Source organism: Ctenopharyngodon idella, chromosome 7, assembly GCF_019924925.1.
Source record: "Ctenopharyngodon idella isolate HZGC_01 chromosome 7, HZGC01, whole genome shotgun sequence".
Lineage (NCBI taxonomy): Eukaryota > Metazoa > Chordata > Actinopteri > Cypriniformes > Xenocyprididae > Ctenopharyngodon > Ctenopharyngodon idella.
This window is the reverse complement of record NC_067226.1, coordinates 39,692,362-39,713,394: the sequence shown is the minus strand read 5'-3', so window position 1 is coordinate 39,713,394 and position 21,033 is coordinate 39,692,362. Positions and strand designations below refer to the sequence as shown.

General features: G+C 37.9%; 1 protein-coding gene across 5 annotated transcripts in view; it reads right to left on the bottom strand.

Moving 5' to 3' along the window:
• Positions 1 to 21,033, bottom strand: part of LOC127515854 (multiple PDZ domain protein) — a 103,598-nt gene that overhangs the window by 60,639 nt on the left and 21,926 nt on the right. For all 5 annotated transcript variants that reach the window (XM_051899956.1, XM_051899957.1, XM_051899958.1 and 2 more), the window contains exons 3-9: positions 19,204 to 19,373; positions 12,415 to 12,525; positions 10,438 to 10,577; positions 7,584 to 7,797; positions 2,473 to 2,601; positions 1,942 to 2,130; positions 1,186 to 1,288 (exon numbers count right to left, since the gene is read on the bottom strand). In XM_051899956.1, the coding sequence (XP_051755916.1) occupies positions 1,186 to 1,288; positions 1,942 to 2,130; positions 2,473 to 2,601; positions 7,584 to 7,797; positions 10,438 to 10,577; positions 12,415 to 12,525; positions 19,204 to 19,373 (1,056 nt within the window). The remainder of the gene's footprint in view (positions 1 to 1,185; positions 1,289 to 1,941; positions 2,131 to 2,472; positions 2,602 to 7,583; positions 7,798 to 10,437; positions 10,578 to 12,414; positions 12,526 to 19,203; positions 19,374 to 21,033) is intronic.

Genomic DNA, 21,033 nt, shown 5'->3' with positions numbered 1-21,033 from the left:
CAGGTATGCTGAGTGCCTCTGAAATGAGATGCATGCAGTGTTTTGAACAAATCCCTTTAATGAATGATTCGATGACAAAACATTTACTTGTCGCCACCTACTGGTGTAAAGATGTAATCAAAACAATCTTTATTTGAAGCACAAGCTACTTTCAAAAGGTGCTTTCCTGTATTTTACTGTATTTTTGTGTTTATATCCGAACTTTAAACTTTTATGCTTCTATGATAATTTGAATGTTTGTAACACAGAAATAACAACACTGTGTGGTTGAAAAGACTGTTTGTGAAGCTGTTTCATACCTATACATGACAACTGCTCTCTCTCGGTCAGCGGCAGTGCTAACGCAGATCTGAATGTTAGCTGTGATCGTACTTGTCAAAGAAAGGTTTAATAGACAGCCAAATCGCTGTTATTTAGGAATATGATTGCATCAGTGTTTGAATTGAGATCTCAATCTTTTACTGATTAATTGTGAAGCTCTAACTTGTAGTATAATATATTATATTTATAGTGTATTTAATACTTACATTATAAATATAGTATACTATATCAATTTAAGTAGTCTGTTATAAATAAATATATAAGTATAGTATAATAAATAAGAATATCAGTAAAATATGATGAGATTTAACGCAAAATTATGATTTTAACAAATGCGCATTCACATCACGAACACAAAGAGAAGCCTGTTGATGTTGAGAAGTAGTACTGTAGTACTGTACTTGTAGTAGTGTATTATTTGCAATATTTCAAGCAAGGTCATGTCTGAGAGTGTCTTTATGTGGGTGTATGAAAATATTTTTCTTTACAAAAGTTTGGGAACCACTAAGCTAAAGTGTACTTCTTTTACACAAGGGACTATTCACTAAAATTAAGCAAACTTTATTCATATAACACACTTCAAGGACAGATTTTGTGAATACAGATAATTTTGTGTCAAATCTATATACAGCAAATCATAACGCTAAATGAATCTTTAACAAGCCGCAATCAAGGTATCATTCACATCCATAGCCCAAACACTTACAAGCTGAAGTTTAAGACTTAGGATGTTAGCATGAGCAATACTTACAGTGACGCTTACCTTGAAAATACCATTAATAAAACTAAATACAATATTCATTAGTTTGTTCAGTTTGCAAGTTCTGTCTGTTAATATAATTTAGTGTATAATTTAAAGTTCACCTGAGGTTTTGTCCCCAACATATCCAGCGATGGTGATGCCCAATCCCTGAGCATTCTTTGTTAAGCTAACATCAAAAGCGTCCTGTTCCTCTTCCTCAAAACCCTGAGAGCAGACAACACAGCAGTGAGAACAGAATGAAAAAGAAACCTCTTAATTTAAATTTGATACATTTTAACCAATGTTAAAAAAAAAAAAATAAATACTTGTAAAACTAATCATATGTTTGTGCTGTTGCTTTCCCACCAAAAATTATGTCTCTTGCTTGAGGATGATATAATTAAGAATCAAACAACAGATGCAATAAAATCCTTAGGATAATAAAACTTGAGTAATAATGCCCTTTTATTTTACAATTATTACTAACTTCAGCCTCTGGCATTTGTTAGTTACAGAGATCTTACAGAAAACTAACAGAATAAAAAGTGACATTGAGGACATAAAGAAGCACATGCTGCAATATTTCTTAATTCATCCGAGACCAAAGTATCTAAGCTGTGCTATCCACATTGATAAAATTATATTCTCTTATTCTCACTGTAGGTCAATTATTTCAATTTCTTCTAATGACTTATAGGAAAAACACAGAGATAGAGATGATTAACCATAAATGAGCACTTCTGAGTAAGTCTGAGTCACAAAAGAGCAACCTCTGAGCAATAATATATACCTCTATGTGAGTCAGTTTCCACACTTAAACAAACAGCTCAGTGTTTCACATGTTGTTCAGACTGATCTGTATACGCATGGTACTGTACCTGTTGCTCAGTGACGGTCGGCAGGGAGACAGGAGCGGCCGGAGCGTCGTCAGCTGTCCCACGACTGACGAGGAGTCGAACTCTGTTGCCACATTGTTTCAAAACTTGAGCAACCTGCTCACTGCTCAGACCAAACAAATCCGTATCACCGATTCGCAAAACATGATCCCCACTTCGTAAGCGACCATCCTAGAAGCATCCAGCGAGAAAGACAGTGAACATATGTAATTTTCATAAACAGATTTTATGACAACCTTCACTGTTCGTTCTTGGGTTAAATTCACAGGATTATTAGACAATTATTTAATTTATGTCATATTGTTGACTCAAGATTTTTCTTTCTTTAATTGCTTGAAAAGAAAGCAGTTTAAGGACAAGGCGAGGAGAAAAGGTCAAGAGGTATTAAGAGGTACAGACAGATAAAAACACCCCATGTTGTAAGAGTGCATAAAAAAGTCAACAGGAACTGAAAAAAAGTCACCCAGGAACAGAAAAAAAATGGAAGATCTGGCTTCCACTAAGTGTGTTTACCTGATCAGCGATGCCTCCAGGTAGGATGGTTTTGACGATAACACCTGTGGTTTTACCGCCGACAATTCCAAAGCCCAAACCAGTTCCATCATTCACCAGCTCAATTGTCTCCACGTGAGTCCAATGGGTCTATAAAGCACACAAAAAGAGTTAAATGCACACGCAAGATGGTCAATGACAAATAAGGCTGCCCTTCATGATGATAAACAAATGTAGTTTAAAACGCATGTTGCAAGTTCATTATTTTTGTATTCACATTGATTTCATAAAAAATGTGAGATAAGAACGTTACAGCGATTCTATCATTGCCAGATGACCACCAGAGTGCCACAAAGACTGTGGATGTTACTGCCTCACGTAACGGGGATCAAAATTCAATACCAACAAAAGATATGTGATGCAGTCACCCCTACAAGAGGATGACCCTTGTTCCCCCTCTTTGGAAAACTTCTCACGAATAATGCATGTTGTTCAAGTGACCATAAACTGCAAGTCATTTCGTTACTGTTGTATTTGTATATCACGTTCTAATTCCTGATTCCTGATTGACTAATCCAGTGGATGACCAATATCAATAGTGTCACGAAGGCAACTCACCCACATCGAGGCAGATGACCACATTGCTGCTGCAAAGACGTCGGTGACAGAGACTCCTTTAGGAGTGGCTCATGACTTAGTTACAGTACACTCCTGATGGAATGACACACCAGCGGACATGATTGAGGACTATCAAGTATCACAAAGGCACCAGAGATCACCTCTGTCACTCAGTGTGTCAATGTTCTGCAAGGAGTGATCCCCGTGCTCCACACTAGTTGATGGTGCTATTTAATGTATTGTGAACTGCAAAATTTAAACCATAGACCCTGCCCCGGTAGTCAGTTACCAAAGTGTAGCCATTGTCAATTTATTACTAAAATTTTCTGAATGAGTGGAATCAATAGTAAAACATGAAGTATTTGTGCTACCACATCCAGGCCAATAACAACATTCACATTTACCCAGGAAACCCCCAGTGACATTAAGTTAATTCATTCAAAACAAACAGATCCATCAATACTGTGCCATAACATTCCAAAATTTCAGATCTGACACTCTAAAACAAAAACAAATCAGCAGCTATACCTTAGTCAGGTTAGACGCCATATCGAATTTTAATAAAGCTGTGAGGGATAGACTTACAGTCTTTACAATGGCAAGCACTGCATAAAGCTCTTAGATCACATAATTTTCACAACTTTCAAAACTGATTTATGGAGTCTTTGTCAACTAAATTTTTTTCAGAAAGACATTTTGTTGGCTAAACAATGTACACTATACTGCCAAAAGTTTTGGGACGCCTGCCTTTATGTGCACATGAACTTTAATGACATCCCATTCTTAATCCGTAGGGTTTCATATGGAGTTGGCCCACCCTTTGCAGCTATAACAGCTTCAACTCTTCTGGGAAGGCTTTCCACAAAGTTTAGGAGTGTGTTTATGGGAATTTTTGACCATTCTTCTAGAAGCGCATTTGTGAGGTCAGGCACTGATGTTGGACGAGAAGGCCTGGCTCACAGTCTCCGCTCTAATTCATCCCAAAGGTGTTCTATCGGGTTGAGGTCAGGACTCAGGCCAGTCAAGTTCCTCCACACCAAACTTGCTCATCCATGTCTTTATGGACCTTGCTTTGTGCACTGGTGCGCAGTCATGTTGGAACAGGAAGGGACCATCCCCAAACTGTTCCCACAAAGTTGGGAGCATGAAATTGTCCAAAATGTCTTGATATGCTGAAGCATTAAGAGTTCCTTTCACTGGAACTAAGGGGCCAAGCCCAACCCCTGAAAAACAACCCCATACCATAATCCCCCCTCCACCAAACTTTATACTTGGCACAATGCAGTCAGGCAAGTACCGTTCTCCTGGAAACCACCAAACCCAGACTCGTCCATCAGATTGCCAGACAGAGAAGCATGATTCGTCACTCCAGAGAACACGTCTCCACTGCTCTAGAGTCCGGTGGCGGCATGCTTTACACCACTGCATCCGACGCTTTGCATTGCACTTGGTGATGTAAGGCTTGGATGCAGCTGCTCGGCCATGGAAACCCATTCCATGAAGCTCTCTACGTACTGTTCTTGAGCTAATCTGAAGGCCACATGAAGTTTGGAGGTCTGTAGCTATTGACTCTGCAGAAAGTTGTCGACTTCTGCGCACTGTGCGCCTCAGCATGCGCTGACCCCGCTTTGTGATTTTACGTGGCCTACCACTTTGTGGCTGAGTTGCTGTTGTTCCCAATTGCTTCCACTTTGTTATGATACCACTAACAGTGGACCGTGGAATATTTAGTAGTGAGGAAATTTCACGAATATACTTATTGCACAGGTGGCAACCTATCACGGTACCACGCGTGAATTCACTGAGCTCCTGAGAGCGACCCATTCTTTCACAAATGTTTGTACACACTGTACTTCCATCCCTCGCAGCCTCTTTTTTCATTCCTGTCAAAAATTAAATATGGCTCTACCCTGATTAAGGTCTATATAAAAGAATCTGGTTAGCCAATATTTGGCCTGGAATGGAAACAAGGGATAGGGTAAAAGTGCATCAGTGCTAGCATTACTGCTCCCAATCCGGACAAACTATGTGCTGTGCAATGCCCTGTGTTGCTGGATAACACAACAACCCCAAAAGGAAATATCAGTTGTGATGACCTCTCTGTGTCAGTACACCAATCCCACAGGAATTCCAGATTCAATCCTGAAAGCCAACATGCACACCTGATCTATGGGCCCTGTTATCATCATGTGAAGCCCCAGACAGCATCTGTTTGCCAAATTTGTAAGGGTTAAGCTCTAGCAAACCAAGAGGCAGCAGCTGAGCAGCAGCAGTAGGTAATTCTTTGGAGGTGGACAAGCACAATGCTAACGATTTAGTCCCAATGATTTAGTAACGATTTAGTCCTCTCAAACTTTCCATGTTGGACCAAGCTGGTTTACATTGGTCATAGCAGGTATTGTGCTGGTATAGCTGGTCCACCAGCACTCCAGCTTCCCATGCTGGTGACCAGCAAACCAGCATGCAAAACATACCTTATGCTGGTGAGCAGAAATGATGGGCAGAAGCAAACTGAATAGAACACCTTGATCAATTCTGAACATTGCTCTTCTTCCATAGTACCTTTATTCAAAATTGAACAAATTTCTCACATCAGTGCTGTCTGTTGAACTTGCTTCCAGCTGGTATTTCGAATACAGTCCAGAAAAGGGCTTGCGTTCTTCAACAAGGTCCTTGGCTTTCACATGTATTGTGATGTGGTTGGCATAAGGAGGGTGGTTGGTGTCAGGTGGCAATGCATGAGTTTGAAGGTGGTCTTCTCACTCTACACATAGGAATGGGAGCATGAAATTAATGGAGCATCATCCGTGGGTACTGTGACCTTGTCTTGAAAAAAACACCATGGAGAACTCCTTGTGCTACTGTTTAAAGTGTATTACAAACACTTCTACAAACATCCACACCTAGGAACACAAGTAGACAAGGAATTACAGCCAGTGCATCCCCTAGCGTGCTAAGTCCAAAGTCCCTTTTCAAGGATAGTCAGTTCACTCACTTGCCATATTTGAAACACCTCCAGGAAGCTATTTCAGGCATGCAAGACCAACTCTTATCTACAGATTTGAAATACTCAAATCTCAAAAACTGCTTGGCAAACTAACAATTTTTTTTTTTTTTAAGATTAGCAACAAATCTGACATGAACAATAAAATTGTATATTTCAGATTGGTCCAGCCCAATGTTCTTGTGCAGGACACTGACTGTTTTCTATGGGAACCTGAACTTCTAATGGCAGATGCAATGAGGCAATGACTTTACCAATTGATGATTGTCTCTTTTATTTGGAAGTCAGGACTTATTCTGCCATATTTCATGTTGCACTAACTCCCATTCATAGTAATACGAATGAATCATATTGGTATATATACAGTCTAACTGTGCCAGGACTAAACTAATAATGTGGCTGCTGAAATGATGTAGCTACTGAAAGATCATGGACACTTTTGATCAGTAAGGCTGTTGAGCCAGTGTTGGAACTCCGACCATACGGCTGTGGTGCAAGACACCCAGAAACCAGCACTTTATTGGGGGACGAGCATGCTGCCCTTGCGTTGGAGCGGGGTGAGTGCGAGCATTGTGAACTGTTCACAGTGAAGATGCTGCGCGCTCGTCTTGGAGGTGTTCAGGGCTAAGAGATTGACAATGACATTGAGGGATACTCAGTCTCCTTAAAGGGACAATTTTTTTTTACCTCTAAAAGGTGCATATTAGTACCTTTGGGGAGTAATATGTCCTCGTAAGGTACTACTACATATACACGTTTACATTTATTCATTTAGCAGATGCGTTTATCCAAAGCAACCTACAAAAGAGGAATACAACTGCGATTAATCTTAAGGAGGCAATAACACTGAAAGTCACCACATATCTCAACTCGATATAGGAAATTTTGATACCAACTTTTTTTTTTTTTTTGAGTGCACAACTTTGAGTGCTTTGTCCAGCTCACAGATGTTAGGAAAGATAACCTGAAGCTCAAACAAACTGCACAATCTGCAATCCCAAAAGAAAAGCAGCAGGGGTTCGTATCCTTTTAAAAAGGGGCTGTGTCACATCTCTATTATGTTTCACTCCCCACTATGCACAGCAGGAATATTCACAGGCTTAGCCATCCCTTGGCGGTTGGAAGACATGAAATAGAACTTTAATATCACTTTCAACATTTTTTTTTTTTTTTTGCCATTCTAGTGGTGTAACCTTCTAAAAAAAGTAGCATATTTCCCGTTGAATAGAATAATACTCTTCAATACATTTCCTATTATAAATTATGATACAGCTTGGTTTGTTTTTCCATTGGGTCGGATTGCTTTATCACCACAAGCAAACCTCTCCAGAGTTAATTTTCAATCTTGCCGAGACCACCTTGTTCGGGCAATCTAGGACCGATTATTTTGGCATGGATTTAAGCTTTACATGTATGTTCATATATTCCTAAATGAACCAAACTAAGGGGAAAAATGCAAAAAAACACCCTGAAAACACCCTAAGTCTGTATGTGTGTGTGTTTGTCTCACCGCACTAGAGTGTGCTGAAAGTGTGCTAGCAGCACTGGGGGTTCTGGAGACGACCGGGCTGGAAAGCTGTGGTACGGGCCCACGGGCAACAGTGAGGCTCACACAGTCCGATGCTCGCTGAAGAAGCACGATAGCCTGCTGGTGACTGACGCTCTGATCCAATGGCTGACCATTAATTGCCAATATCTGATCTCCCTCCTTCAGTTTTCCATCGCTAGGGTAAAGTAGAGAACATACGCTTAACAGCCAAAGTAGTTTTGAGATCAGCTCACCATCACTACAGAGCAAAGAATTTGAAAGTCTCAAGCTAAAATAAGGACATAACGCTAGTGTGAAAGTAAAGAAATCTGATCACTTTGTAACATCAAACCTCACTGGTTCTTGCGTGTCATTTGACATCAAGTCTTGGAATAAATCACAGAAGCTATAAGGATTACTTTTACACTACTTTTATCTCCTTTTTGGAGCTTGAAACTTTTGTAACCCATTGACTGTTACTGTATGGACAAAAATAGCTAAAACATTCTTTAAAAATCTTTTTTTGTGCTCCTCAAAAAGAAAATCTTGACTTTAGAACAACATAAGGGGTAAGTACATGATGACAGGATTTTGGGGGGAACTATCCCTTTAAATCCAGCTTTCCTGTAAAACAACCCTTGTGAAAAAGAAGTGCACTTAATTTTACTGAATGTGCATTTGTATGGAGCAAATGTGTTTCAAGTTTTTATGGACATATTTCATATACTTTAGTGCTCCAAACATGAACCAGCACCATGCATGCACACATATTTCATCATGTCATTTCTTCAAATGAAATACATATGTGCAAATATAGACACTGCAGTATGTCTGATCTTGAACGCAATGACACACAGAAGACAACGATGCAGACCAAAAATTCAAGAAAGAATGGACAAAAAAGTAACTATGTCTTTATTCTTTCTGTGTTAAACTGATGTATCAATTGTTCAGAGATTTGTTGATATTTCTAAGAATAATTTATCAGAATATATATGATTTGTTCATGATAGTTGTTAGTAGTCTATAATTATAAGATTTTTATGAGATTTATGATTTTTATTTTTATATTGTCATAGGGTTATTTTTAAAACACATCAAGGTGCTCCTAACTCTGTTGTTTGTCTTTTTTTTCTCTGCTTATATTTTAATAATCATTTGTCTGTATAATAAGTGTTGCAGGTCTGTGTTTTATTGGTTGTTGTCTCCCCAGTTCCCACCCTCTACACTCGTGATTTTCCACAGCTTTACACGCCCATTTCTTGAGTCTTTTTCAAATCTCAGGTGTGAACGACCAGTGCTAAAACAAAGGGTTTCATGGCACTTTAAATACTTTTTGCATATAAAATAATAATAATGAATAAAAAGCCACAAGTGTACTTAAAGTTTATTAACACTTAAGTGCAACTTAAGTGCACTTTGAAATAATGTCCAATTAAAAGTTTAACTTTAATGTTAATTTTTATTGTTTTAATGTAATTGGTAATACCAGTGTTGTTGCAAGTTTACTATCTGGTGGGAAAATTTCCTCACCACGACATTCCTAGTACAACATTACTTTCAGTTTGTACTTAAAGGGTTAGTTCACCCAAAAATGAAAATAATGTCATTTCTTACTCACCCTCATGCCGTTCCACACCCATAAGACCTTCGTTAATCTTCAGAACGCAAATTAAGATATTTTTGTTGAAATCCAATGGCTCAGTGAGGCCTGCATAGCCAGCAATGACATTTCCTCTCTCAAGATCCATAAATGTACTAAAAACATATTTAAATCAGTTCATGTGAGTACAGTGGTTCAATATTAATATTATAAAGTGACGAGAATATTTTTGGTGCGTCAAAATAACGACTTATATAGTGATGGCTGATTTCAAAACACTGCTTCAGGAAGCTTCGGAGCGTTATGAATCTTTTGTGTCGAATCAGTGGTTCGGAGTGCCAAAGTCATGTGATTTCAGCAGTTTGGCGGTTTGACACGCGATCTGAATCATGATTCAACACAAAAGATTCATAATGGTCCGAAGCTTAAAAAAGCAGTGTTTTGTCGGCCATCACTAAATAAGTCGTTATTTTTTTTTTTTGGCACACCAAAAATATTCTTGTCGCTTTATAATATTAATATTGAACCACTGTACTCACATGAACTGATTTAAATATGTTTTTAGTACCTTTATGGATCTTGAGAGAGGAAATGTCATTGCTGGCTATGCAGGCCTCATGGAGCCATCGGATTTAAACAAAAATATCTTAATTTGCGTTCCGAAGATTAACAAAGGTCTTACGGGTGTGGAACGGCATGAGGGTGAGTAATAAATTACAATATTTTCATTTTTGGGTGAACTAACCCTTTAAGTATATTCTTTTAAAGTATATTATTTCCATAATAGCTACTCTTTTTAAAAGTATGCTAAAATGTACTTCTTTTTCACAAGGGGTGGACAAAATGACAATGAATGGTGAACAATTGGCTGACCTAAGAACAATTATCCAACACTGTTTTTGTAGAGCAATGTGAGGTATATCTACTTTTCTATCAGACACATATTGAGCAGGCAGAAATTTCCTCTCACAAAGACACACCAAATTGCTAAAAAGTACTAACATGTCAGCAAACTAGCTTTTGCAGTGACTTTTATCTGGAAAATGCTGACATGACATGAACTGGTGACACATTTGTGATTAGGAGGGAAGAAATGAGAATTTCAGCAGATCTTTAAAATATGAGTAATCTTTATTTTTAAAATGTGAACGAACAAGAAGAGTTCCAAGAGTACAAATCACCCATCATCTGACAGGATGTGTGAGTGTGTGTGTGTACTTTATGTATTCTGACCTGTATGCCACACTTCCAGCCTGAATCTCCTGAATGAAGATGCCGAGTTCTCCGCGGTTCTCACTACACAATCCAACAACACTGAAGCCCAAACCACCCGATACCGGTTTCTGTAGGTCGATGTGTGTCACGTACCGACCCTACACACACAACATCACAGCCACATAATCACACAGTTTGTATGTTCTCAGAAAGTAAATGACTAAATGTGTGGTCTCTTTTTGTTTTATTTACTGAGGACAATATACAGGTGCTGGTCATATAATTAGAATATCATCAAAATGTTGATTTATTTCACTAATTCCATTCAAAAAGTGAAACTTGTATATTATATTCATTCATTACACACAGACTGATATATTTCAAATGTTTATTTCTTTTAATTTTGATGATTATAACTGACAACTAAGGAAAATCCCAAATTCAGTATCTCAGAAAATTAGAATATTACTTAAGACCAATACAAAGAAAGGATTTTTAGAAATCTTGGCCAACTGAAAAGAATGAACATGAAAAGTATGAGCATGTACAGCACTCAATACTTAGTTGGGGCTCCTTTTGCCTGAATTACTGCAGCAATGCAGCATGGCATGGAGTCGATCAGTCTGTGGCACTGCTCAGGTGTTATAAGAGCCCAGGTTGCTCTGATAGTGGCCTTCAGCTCTTCTGCATTGTTGGGTCTGGCATATCACATCTTTCTCTTCACAATACCCCATAGATTTTCTATGGGGTTAAGGTCAGGTGAGTTTGCTGGCCAATTAAGAACAGGGATACCATGGTCCTTAAACCAGGTACTGGTAGCTTTGGCACTGTGCGCAGGTGCCAAGTCCTGTTGGAAAATGAAATCTGCATCTCCATAAAGTTGGTCAGCAGCAGAAAGCATGAAGTGCTCTAAAACTTCCTGGTATACGGCTGCGTTGACCTTGGACCTCAGAAAACACAGTGGACCAACACCAGCAGATGACATGGCACCCCAAACCATCACTGACTGTGGAAACTTTACACTGGACCTCAAGCAACGTGGATTGTGTGCCTCTCCTCTTCTTTTCCTCCAGACTCTGGGACCCTGATTTCCAAAGGAAATGCAAAATTTATTTTGATCAGAGAACATAACTTTGGACCACTCAGCAGCAGTCCAGTCTTTTTTGTCTTTAGCCCAGGCGAGACGCTTCTGACGCTGTCTGTTGTTCAAGAGTGGCTTGACACAAGGAATGCGACAGCTGAAACCCATGTCTTGCATACGTCTGTGCATAGTGGTTCTTGAAGCACTGACTCCAGCTGCAGTCCACTCTTTGTGAATCTCCCCCACATTTTTGAATGGGTTTTGTTTCACAATCCTCTCCAGTGTGCGGTTATCCCTATTGCTTGTACACTTTTTTCTACCACATCTTTTCCTTCCCTTCGCCTCTCTATTAATGTGCTTGGACACAGAGCTCTGTGAACAGCCAGCCTCTTTTGCAATGACCTTTTGTGTCTTGCCCTCCTTGTGCAAGGTGTCAATGGTTGTCTTTTGGACAACTGTCAAGTCAGCAGTCTTCCCCATGATTGTGTAGCCTACAGAACTAGACTGAGAGACCATTTAAAGGCCTTTGCAGGTGTTTTGAGTTAATTAGCTGATTAGAGTGTGGCACCAGGTGTCTTCAATATTGAACCTTTTCACAATATTCTAATTTTCTGAGATACTGAATTTGGAATTTTCCTTAGTTGTCAGTTATAATCATCAAAATTAAAAGAAATAAACATTTGAAATATATCAGTCTGTGTGTAATGAATGAATATAATATACAAGTTTCACTTTTTGAATGGAATTAGTGAAATAAATCAACTTTTTGATGATATTCTAATTATATGACCAGCACCTGTATATTTGGCTTGCATCTTATATCTCTTATATCAATGAGTTTGAGAGTTTACTGGTTAAATGTTGAAAAGTAAAGATTTAAATGATCTATAGAAATAAATACCAATGTATGTTACCTGAGCCATGGAACGGATGATGTGTTTGTACTCTTCAGATGAAGGCTGTCCATTGAGCTGTGCTGAAAAACCTTCATTGCTGCCCTTGATATCTGAGTTAATATATGGAGTCTATGAGAGAAAGAAAAAACTTAGTGGAAGTGTAAATTACTCCTCATTTGTGTGTTCCAAGTATTTAGCTTTACTTTTTTCACTGAGCATCTAAAAATATAAATAGCTCTGAAAGAGCATGGGAAACTCATTTGTTTTGATAATTTCTGGTGATAATTTGTCCTCCCAGCCATCTGCGCACACATGTTTTTCATTACATTCAGGAGCTGCTTAATTAACTTTTTATTTCCCTCCTCGACTCAAGCGCACATTCCTGATGAAGTACAAACCATTTCACATCAATTACCCAGACAAATGTGCCCCAAAAAAGCTTCTCTCTGTGAGAAAAATAACATGCACTTCACATCGCAATGTGTGAAGTCGTTTCCTTAAAACATTTGTTGTTTGTTTGAATTTAATTGCTTATTAAAGCATTGTCTTTCCAGCTCGGTTTCACAGATCTGCACTCAAGTGATTTACAACTCTGTCCTTGCTGTTAAATCAGTGTCTGTGTGTCTTTTCCACATCTTGTGATTCTGATTTATTAAAGAAATTGTTCACCCAAAAATGAATGTCTTTGTGTTTAAGTAATACAATGAAAGTCAATCCCTTGTGAAAAAGAAGTACATTTTAGCATACTTTTAATAATTGTACGTATTATGGAAATACTTTGAAAGAATATGCTTAAGTGGAACTGAATGTAATTGCATGTTAATTGCAATTAAATTTTATTTTTAGTTTAAATTGTACATTAAATGCAATTAGCTGATTTTTAGAGTGCTTTTTGACACTTAAGTAGGACTCTTTACATCTTTACACAGTATGTATTTTCATAATTGAAGTATGGTTAAAGTGTTCTGCTGAATGTACTGACAAGCATTTATGGTAAACTAAAACATACTTTAATGTCATTTTTATTGAACCTGAATTAACTTTAAATGTAATACAGAATAACACACTCAAGTTAAAACTCTAATCAAGTACTTTACATGTGCTTTAGTATGTTAGTCAACACATTAAAATAAGCATACTGCTTAAAAAGCATGCTAGATTATTAAAACATGATTTAAAATGTTCTTTAAAGCAAAACTTTTAATTTGATATTATTAAAAAGTGCACTTTTTAAAAGTGTACTTAAGTGTTTTAAGAACTCTCTTTAAGTACACTTAAATGCCATTTTATTTTATTAATATTATATTATCTGCAAGTGCGGTTCGTTAAAAAATATACTTTTAGGATTTGAATTACACTACAAGTGTACATTCAATACAATTAAACAAACTTCTTTTTCACAAGAAAATAGGGTTTCATTTTTTTTTTTTTTTTTGGATTCCAATGATATCTTTTATTGTGTTTCAGAAAGTCATAGAATAAAATAATGACAGAAATTTCATTATTAGGTGAACGGTCCCAAACTATGTCGGGAGAGTCAGGGTGACACTTTTTGCAGGTTTTATATAGCTCTTCTGTGCATAAATGGGCCCACTTCAGTCTGCTGCAGTAAACATTAATGTTCATAAACGTCTCCCAGAGGCCCTTCAGATTAAGCGCTGTAGACTCTCGGCTCGGTTGCTGATCGTGCACAAGCTTTGAACGCACACTAAACTATGCCAGCTCTGAGAGAGCGTGTATTTGTTAGTCTTCCCGTGTAAGAGGATTAGGCCTCCAGTTTGGCTCGTCCACATTTCAGAAATTACTTCTGCTCCACTTCACACATGAACTCATGTCTCTCTCAGCCGTTGCTGCGTTGTGGTAACCATAGCAACACAGACAAAGCCAGACCCACCAGTTGGCATAAACAACCTTGCAGTTTAGTGTGGGGAGACATCAACAGACCAAAATAAATTCTTCTAAGGTTATTAAAGGTGCTTGCTTTAAAGCAATCATAATGTTTACTTTTGCCTAAGTGCAGAGCACCGTAGCCACTGCATAGCAACACCCTGGCTACCACTTTTCTTTTGACAATGTAAAAATCTTATTCTTGTGTGTGTATCCCTTGTGAAAAATTAGTACACTTTAGCATACTTACTTGTACTTGTTACGTAAACAATACACTTTAAAAGAATATACTTAAGTGCGTATTGAAAGTAATGTTTTCAGATACTTAAAGGGATAGTTCACCCAAAAATTAAAATTCTGTCACCATTTACTCACCCTCAAGTTGTTCCAAACCTGTATGAGTTTCTTTCTTTTGTTGAACACAAAAGAGGATATTTTGAAGAATATGGGTAACCAGACAGTTGACGGAAGTCATTGACTTCCATACTATTTTTTTTTTCTACTATGGAAGTCAATGGCTACCGTCAACTGTTTGGTTACCCATATTCTTCAAAATATCCTCTTTTGTGTTCAACAAAAGAAAGAAACTCATACAGGTTTGGAACAACTTGAGGGTGAGTAAATGGTGACAGAATTTTCATTTTTTCTAGTTTTTTAACCACTTTAAGTAGGACTTAAGTACATCTTTATATGCAATTTCATAATTCTGTTTTCTTTGAAATATGGTTAAAGTGTATGGCCAAATACTGACAAACATTTAACTTTAAATGTAATATCAAATAAAATTATAATCAGGTACTTTACATGTGCTTAAGTATGTTAGTCAACACATCAAAATAGGTACTTCTTTAAAGCAAAACAAAAGACTGTTAAAACAATGAATTAAAATGTACCTTAAAGTAAAATTTTCAAGTTGATATTTTATAAAGTGCACTTTTCAAGTGTACTTACAGTATCTCACAGAAGTGAGTACACCCCTCACATTTTTGTAAATATTTTATTATATCTTTTCATGTGACAACACTGAAGAAATGAAACTTTGCTACAATGTAATGTAGTGAGTGTACAGCTTGTATAACAGTGTAAATTTGCTGTCCCCTCAAAATAACTCAACACACAGCCATTAATGTCACAAAAGTGAGTACACCCCTAAGTAAAAATGTCCAAATTGGGCCCAATAAGCCATTTTCTCTCCCTGGTGTCATGTGACTCGTTAGTGTTACAAGGTCTCAGGTGTGAATGGGGAGCAGGTGTGTTAAGTTTGGTGTTATCGCTCTCACTCTCTCATACTGGTCACTGCAAGTTCAACATGACACCTCATGGCAAAGAACTCTCTGAGGATCTGAAAAAAATAATTGTTGCTCTACATAAAGATGGTGAAGGCTATAAGAAGATTGCCAAGACCATGAAACTGAGCTGCAGCACGGTGGCCAAGACCATACAGCGGTTTAACAGGACAGGTTCCACTCAGAACAGGCCTCGCCATGGTCGACCAAAGAAGTTGAGTGCACGTGCTCAGCGTCATATCCAGAGGTTGTGTTTGGGAAATAGATGTATGAGTGCTGCCAGCATTGCTGCAGAGGTTGAAGAGGTGGGGGGTCAGCCTGTCAGTGCTCAGACCATACGCCGCACACTGCATCAAATTGGGCTGCATGGATGTCGTCCCAGAAGGAAGCCTCTTCTAAAGATGATACACAAGAAAGCCCGCAAACAGTTTGCTGAAGACAAGCAGACTAAGGACATGGATTACTGGAACCATGTCCTGTGGTCTGATGAGACCAAGATAAACTTATTTGGTTCAGATGGTGTCAAGCGTGTGTCGGCAACCAGGTGAGGAGTACAAAGACAAGTGTGTCTGGGGAGCTACAGTTCATTGAGGGAACCATGAATGCCAACATGTACTGTGACATACTGAAGCAGAGCATGATCCCCTCCCTTCGGAGACTGGGCCGCAGGGCAGTATTCCAACATGATAACGACCCTAAACACACCTCCAAGACGACCACTGCCTTGCTAAAGAAGCTGAGGGTACCTAAACCCTATTGAGCATCTGTGGGGCATCCTCAAATGGAAGGTGTAGGAGCGCAAGGTCTCTAACATCCACCAGCTCCGTGATGTCGTCATGGAGGAGTGGAAGAGGACTCCAGTGGCAACCTGTGAAGCTCTGGTGAACTCCATGCCCAAGAAGCTCAAGGCAGTGCTGGAAAATAATGGTGGCCACACAAAATATTGACACTTTGGGCCCAATTTGGACATTTTCACTTAGGGGTGTACTCACTTTTGTGACATTAATGGCTGTGTGTTGAGTTATTTTGAGGGGACTGCAAATTTACACTGTTATACAAGCTGTACACTCACTACTTTACATTGTAGCAAAGTGTCATTTCTTCAGTGTTGTCACATGAAAAGATATAACAAAATATTTAAAAAAATGTGAGGGGTGTACTCACTTCTGTGAGAAGTATGTTAAGAAACGCAGTCATGAAAATGTATTTTCTTTAAATGCACTTAAGTGGTCTTTATTCTACTAATATTATATTAATGCAGGTGGTTTTTTTTTTTTTTGTTTACTTCTAAGATTTGAAGTACACTGCAAGGGCACATTTAATACAATGAAGCACACTTCTTTTTCACAAGGGTTAGATTTTTTTAAGTTTCCTTTTTCCTCACAGGCTGTTAACAATGTTACGCTCTGCGGTTCATAAGTATGTGACTGAACTGAGCGAGAGGGAATGCCGGTGGGGATTTGATAATCTCCATTCCTCTGTTCCAGCCTCCCCAGCATAACTTGCATACTTTAGACAGAACGGCTGCCAGTGCAAAACTCTCCATGTCCACACAGAGCTTGAAAACCTCGAAATCTGCCCAATTAATAAAGCTTCTTCCCCCCGACTAATTAAGCTGTATCTTATTTATGAATATTTTCCAGTGTTTGCATTGTTTGTGATTTGAATAATCATGTAATCTCAATCATCTCAGATCAAGGCAGCAAAGATTCAAAGCAGACGTCAAAACATATCATTGCATAATTAACTTAACACAAATCCTAAGATTAACTGTGACAGCATGTCTGAACTACCTCAGACATAAGGCAGTATACTGCTTATTGCATACTTCGCTACATACGGTTCACAAAAACATTTGTTTTAAGATATTTATATTTGATATATTTTGCTTTAGCACGCCGTTAGGAAATATCAGTTTTACATTTCCAGATATGTATTGTATACTACCATTCTAAGGTTTGGGTAAGGTAGGATTTTTTGATGTTTTTGACATTGTTTTGAATGTTTTGAAGTCTGTTACGCTCACCAAGGCTACATTTATATGATCAAAAATAAAGTAAAAACATTAATATTGTGAAATATTATTACAATTTATTTTATATATATATATATATATATATATATATTGTAATATGTTTTAAACTGTAATTTATTCCACTGATGTAAAGCTGAATTTTCAGCATCATTACTCCAGTCTTCAGTGTCACATGATCCTTCAGAAATCATTCTAATATACTGATCTGAAGAAACATTTCTTATTATTATCAATGTTGTAAACAGTTGTGCTGCTTTATATTTTAGTGGAAAAGTTTTTACGGTCACTTTTGATCAATTTAATGCATCCTTGTTGAATAAAACGTAATTTTATAAATAAATAAATGACCCCAAACTTTTGAATGATAGTGTATGTGAAGTACTAAACAATACAAACAGTAGCATGCTACATTTTTGTCACATAACCTCATATATGTTGAATGTTGTCACCACATTGATTTAAATGCAAGTGGGTTAGACTCCAATTCACGAATGAATCTGATCTGTTAATAAATAATTACATTTAATTTGTGAACAAATAATTTGATCAAAATTATAAACAGGAATGAACCAGTTGAAAAGAAAAAAATAGGTTGTTAAAAAAAAAAAAAAAAAAAATTCCATCAATGAGCAGTTCTAAAAAAAAAAAAAGCTCTTTTTAAAGTTTTTTGTACCTTACCATGTTCTTGTATATAAAATAACCATCATACACCAGACGCAATGTGGCGCCAGGTGCAACGCAAGTGTTTTTTGCTAGTTTCAGCCCAGCGCGGTTATAATTTTCACATCCTGCGCCACGTTGTTTAAATAGCAAATGCATTTGCGCCCATTTGTGTGCCCATGGTCTGAAAACGAGGTGTGCTCAGGCGCATTGATGGCGCGTCACTATTTTGAGGCAACTGAAAACGACCGCGCCATTGACCAACTGAAACCTGGTCTAAAGTCAATGGCACAATTTTTGTTTTGTTATTTAAAGAGCACGTTAGTAATATGCGCCTATATGCAGGTGCACAACGTGTGTACATTCTGCTTATTACACACACAGGGACGCGCAGCAGAACACAAACATGCCAAATATTAAAAATAAAAGGATTACAATGTAAAAGATTATTATTGTGTGCATAAAGATAAAAATGCCTTGGTGGAATCCGGCTTGTCCCGTAGACGGTCTGCTCACGCTTTAACCTTGTGCACGAGCAGGTCCGTTTCCTCGCTAGAGAAGCGTTCAGTTTTTCCACTTGCAATTTCCGCCATGTAAATAGCGAATCCGCCATGGCGTGAGCGCAACTGGCTTTTAAAGGGAATGGGAGATGAGGCTCTGATTGGTTTATTGCACGTTACGGCCAAAACCCATTGTTAAACTAGCAAAACTGGATTCGGACACGCCCTAAGTGCACTTGCGCCGTGCGCTTTAGACCATGCGCTTAGATCGTTAAAATACGGCCCGTAAGGGTTTGGAACAAGGGTAAATAAATAATGTCAAAATTTCATTTTTGGACAATCTATTTTTTTACTAATGTAAATTCACTCTGTTTGCAGTGTTTTGGTGTTTGTCTAAAAGTAAGGAGGATTTTTTCCAGTGTTGTGTTTTTTTTCTTACATGCTCCTTCAGGTGTTGCACTGATTTCTGAAGGGCGAGGATCTGGTGAAATAGAGGACTCTGCAGGACCGCTTTCAGAAGGTTCAGCTTCTCCTCAGCAGGAACATCTGCTCCCTTTTCTTTCAATCGAGACTGTAACCTCTCCACCGCCTGCAGACAACGCTGGGTATCTGTCACACACACACACACACACACACACACACACATAAGCACTTCCAGGTTTGACAGCCTTTCATTTTTGTTTATTCACTAAGGTTTGAATGTTGTATCAGAAATGGTGACAGATTCGTCAGTCTTTGGCTATGATGAGCTGTGGTAGAAATGTTTTATATAATTCACTTTCTTTCTTTCACAGGTACATTATCCACTTAAATATTCAGGGAATATTTAAATAATTGAAAGGAGAGTGTCTTCGAATACATTCATCTTCAGAGCGGTGTGGAGTGTTTTCTGTGGAGGGTTTGCTTGCCAGGAGGGGGTGCTTTGTCTTCTAATCGCACAGACTGCCTCATGGGTACAAACGCTATAGTACACATTCCTCTCACAGTACTAGAGAAACAGAGAAGTCAATAATTCACAAAAGATATTCACAGTGTAAAGCTGGAAAAAAACACTTGGACATTGCTGCCTTAAAGGGGTCATGAATTGAGAAAACTAATTTTCCTTGATCTTTTGACATATAAGAGGTATGTCACGTTTATGATGAAGATGAGGAGGCTAGAGGCATAGCAGATGTATTTGCAGCTAAAAACATTATTAAATCAAACAAAAGAATAAATCCAAAACAAGAAATAAATGAAACAGTGTGAGCAAACACAAATAACACAAGACAAGGAACTGAAAGAACCGAAGGCCTTATATACAGTAGTACACAAGATAATAGAATTTAATACGAAACAGGTGTGCACTAATCAATGAAACAATTTATTACCATGACAACCAAACGAAAACAGGAAATAATGATAACAAACTAAAAGTCCTTGAAAATGAAACCAAAACAGAAACATAAAATGTAACAAGGTCATTGTATTATACCAATATCCTGTAAGTTTCAGAACTCAAATCTTCCTCGTTGGTACAAAAACAGCTTTTATTGAAACCAAGTTCCCAAAATGACTCGTTACGGATTTTGTCTCAGTGTGACATCACAGTGTGATGAAAGACCGCCTCTGCTAAAGAAGATTCAATGCCTACTTCTACATTATTGCCTCTTTAGCCCCGCCCACCATTTCACGCATGTCATGTAGTAGTAAATACAAGAGATGCAAACACAGGGTTACTTGAGCAGCAAAACGATAGAGATGCCTCTGAGAATTACAAGATATTTTGAAGTGCCAATATTGTGGAAAAACACAGTCTTCGTATTGCCTTCCTTGTGATCCTAACATTAGGAAAGTGTGGATGAACTTTATTCTCAGTTCGCGTCAGTAAGACACTTCTTTGTTTGCTTCATTTTGCGGTGGATTCGTTTTTAACCAAGACAAAGTTCAGCACAGGCTGTGAATATAAGAGCAACAGTGCGACAAACGATGGTACATTCATTTGTTTACATGAAACACTGCAAGTCATCCTGTCAACTACACGGTGGGCTCCACAAATATTGTCTGTGAACTGTGATCTGACTGTGAACATTTATTTTTACCATTTCTCCTCTTACTATTTCAGTAAGAAAATATAAATGTGGAATAAATCAAAAAAATATGTTTTTCTCCAAAATATGCATGCCAAAATAATTGGCACCCCAAAAAATTATAATGAATGAAAATCTAACTGAAGTTTGGATAATTCAGACGATGAGGCAACACATGTATCTCCCATCACCACACGCAT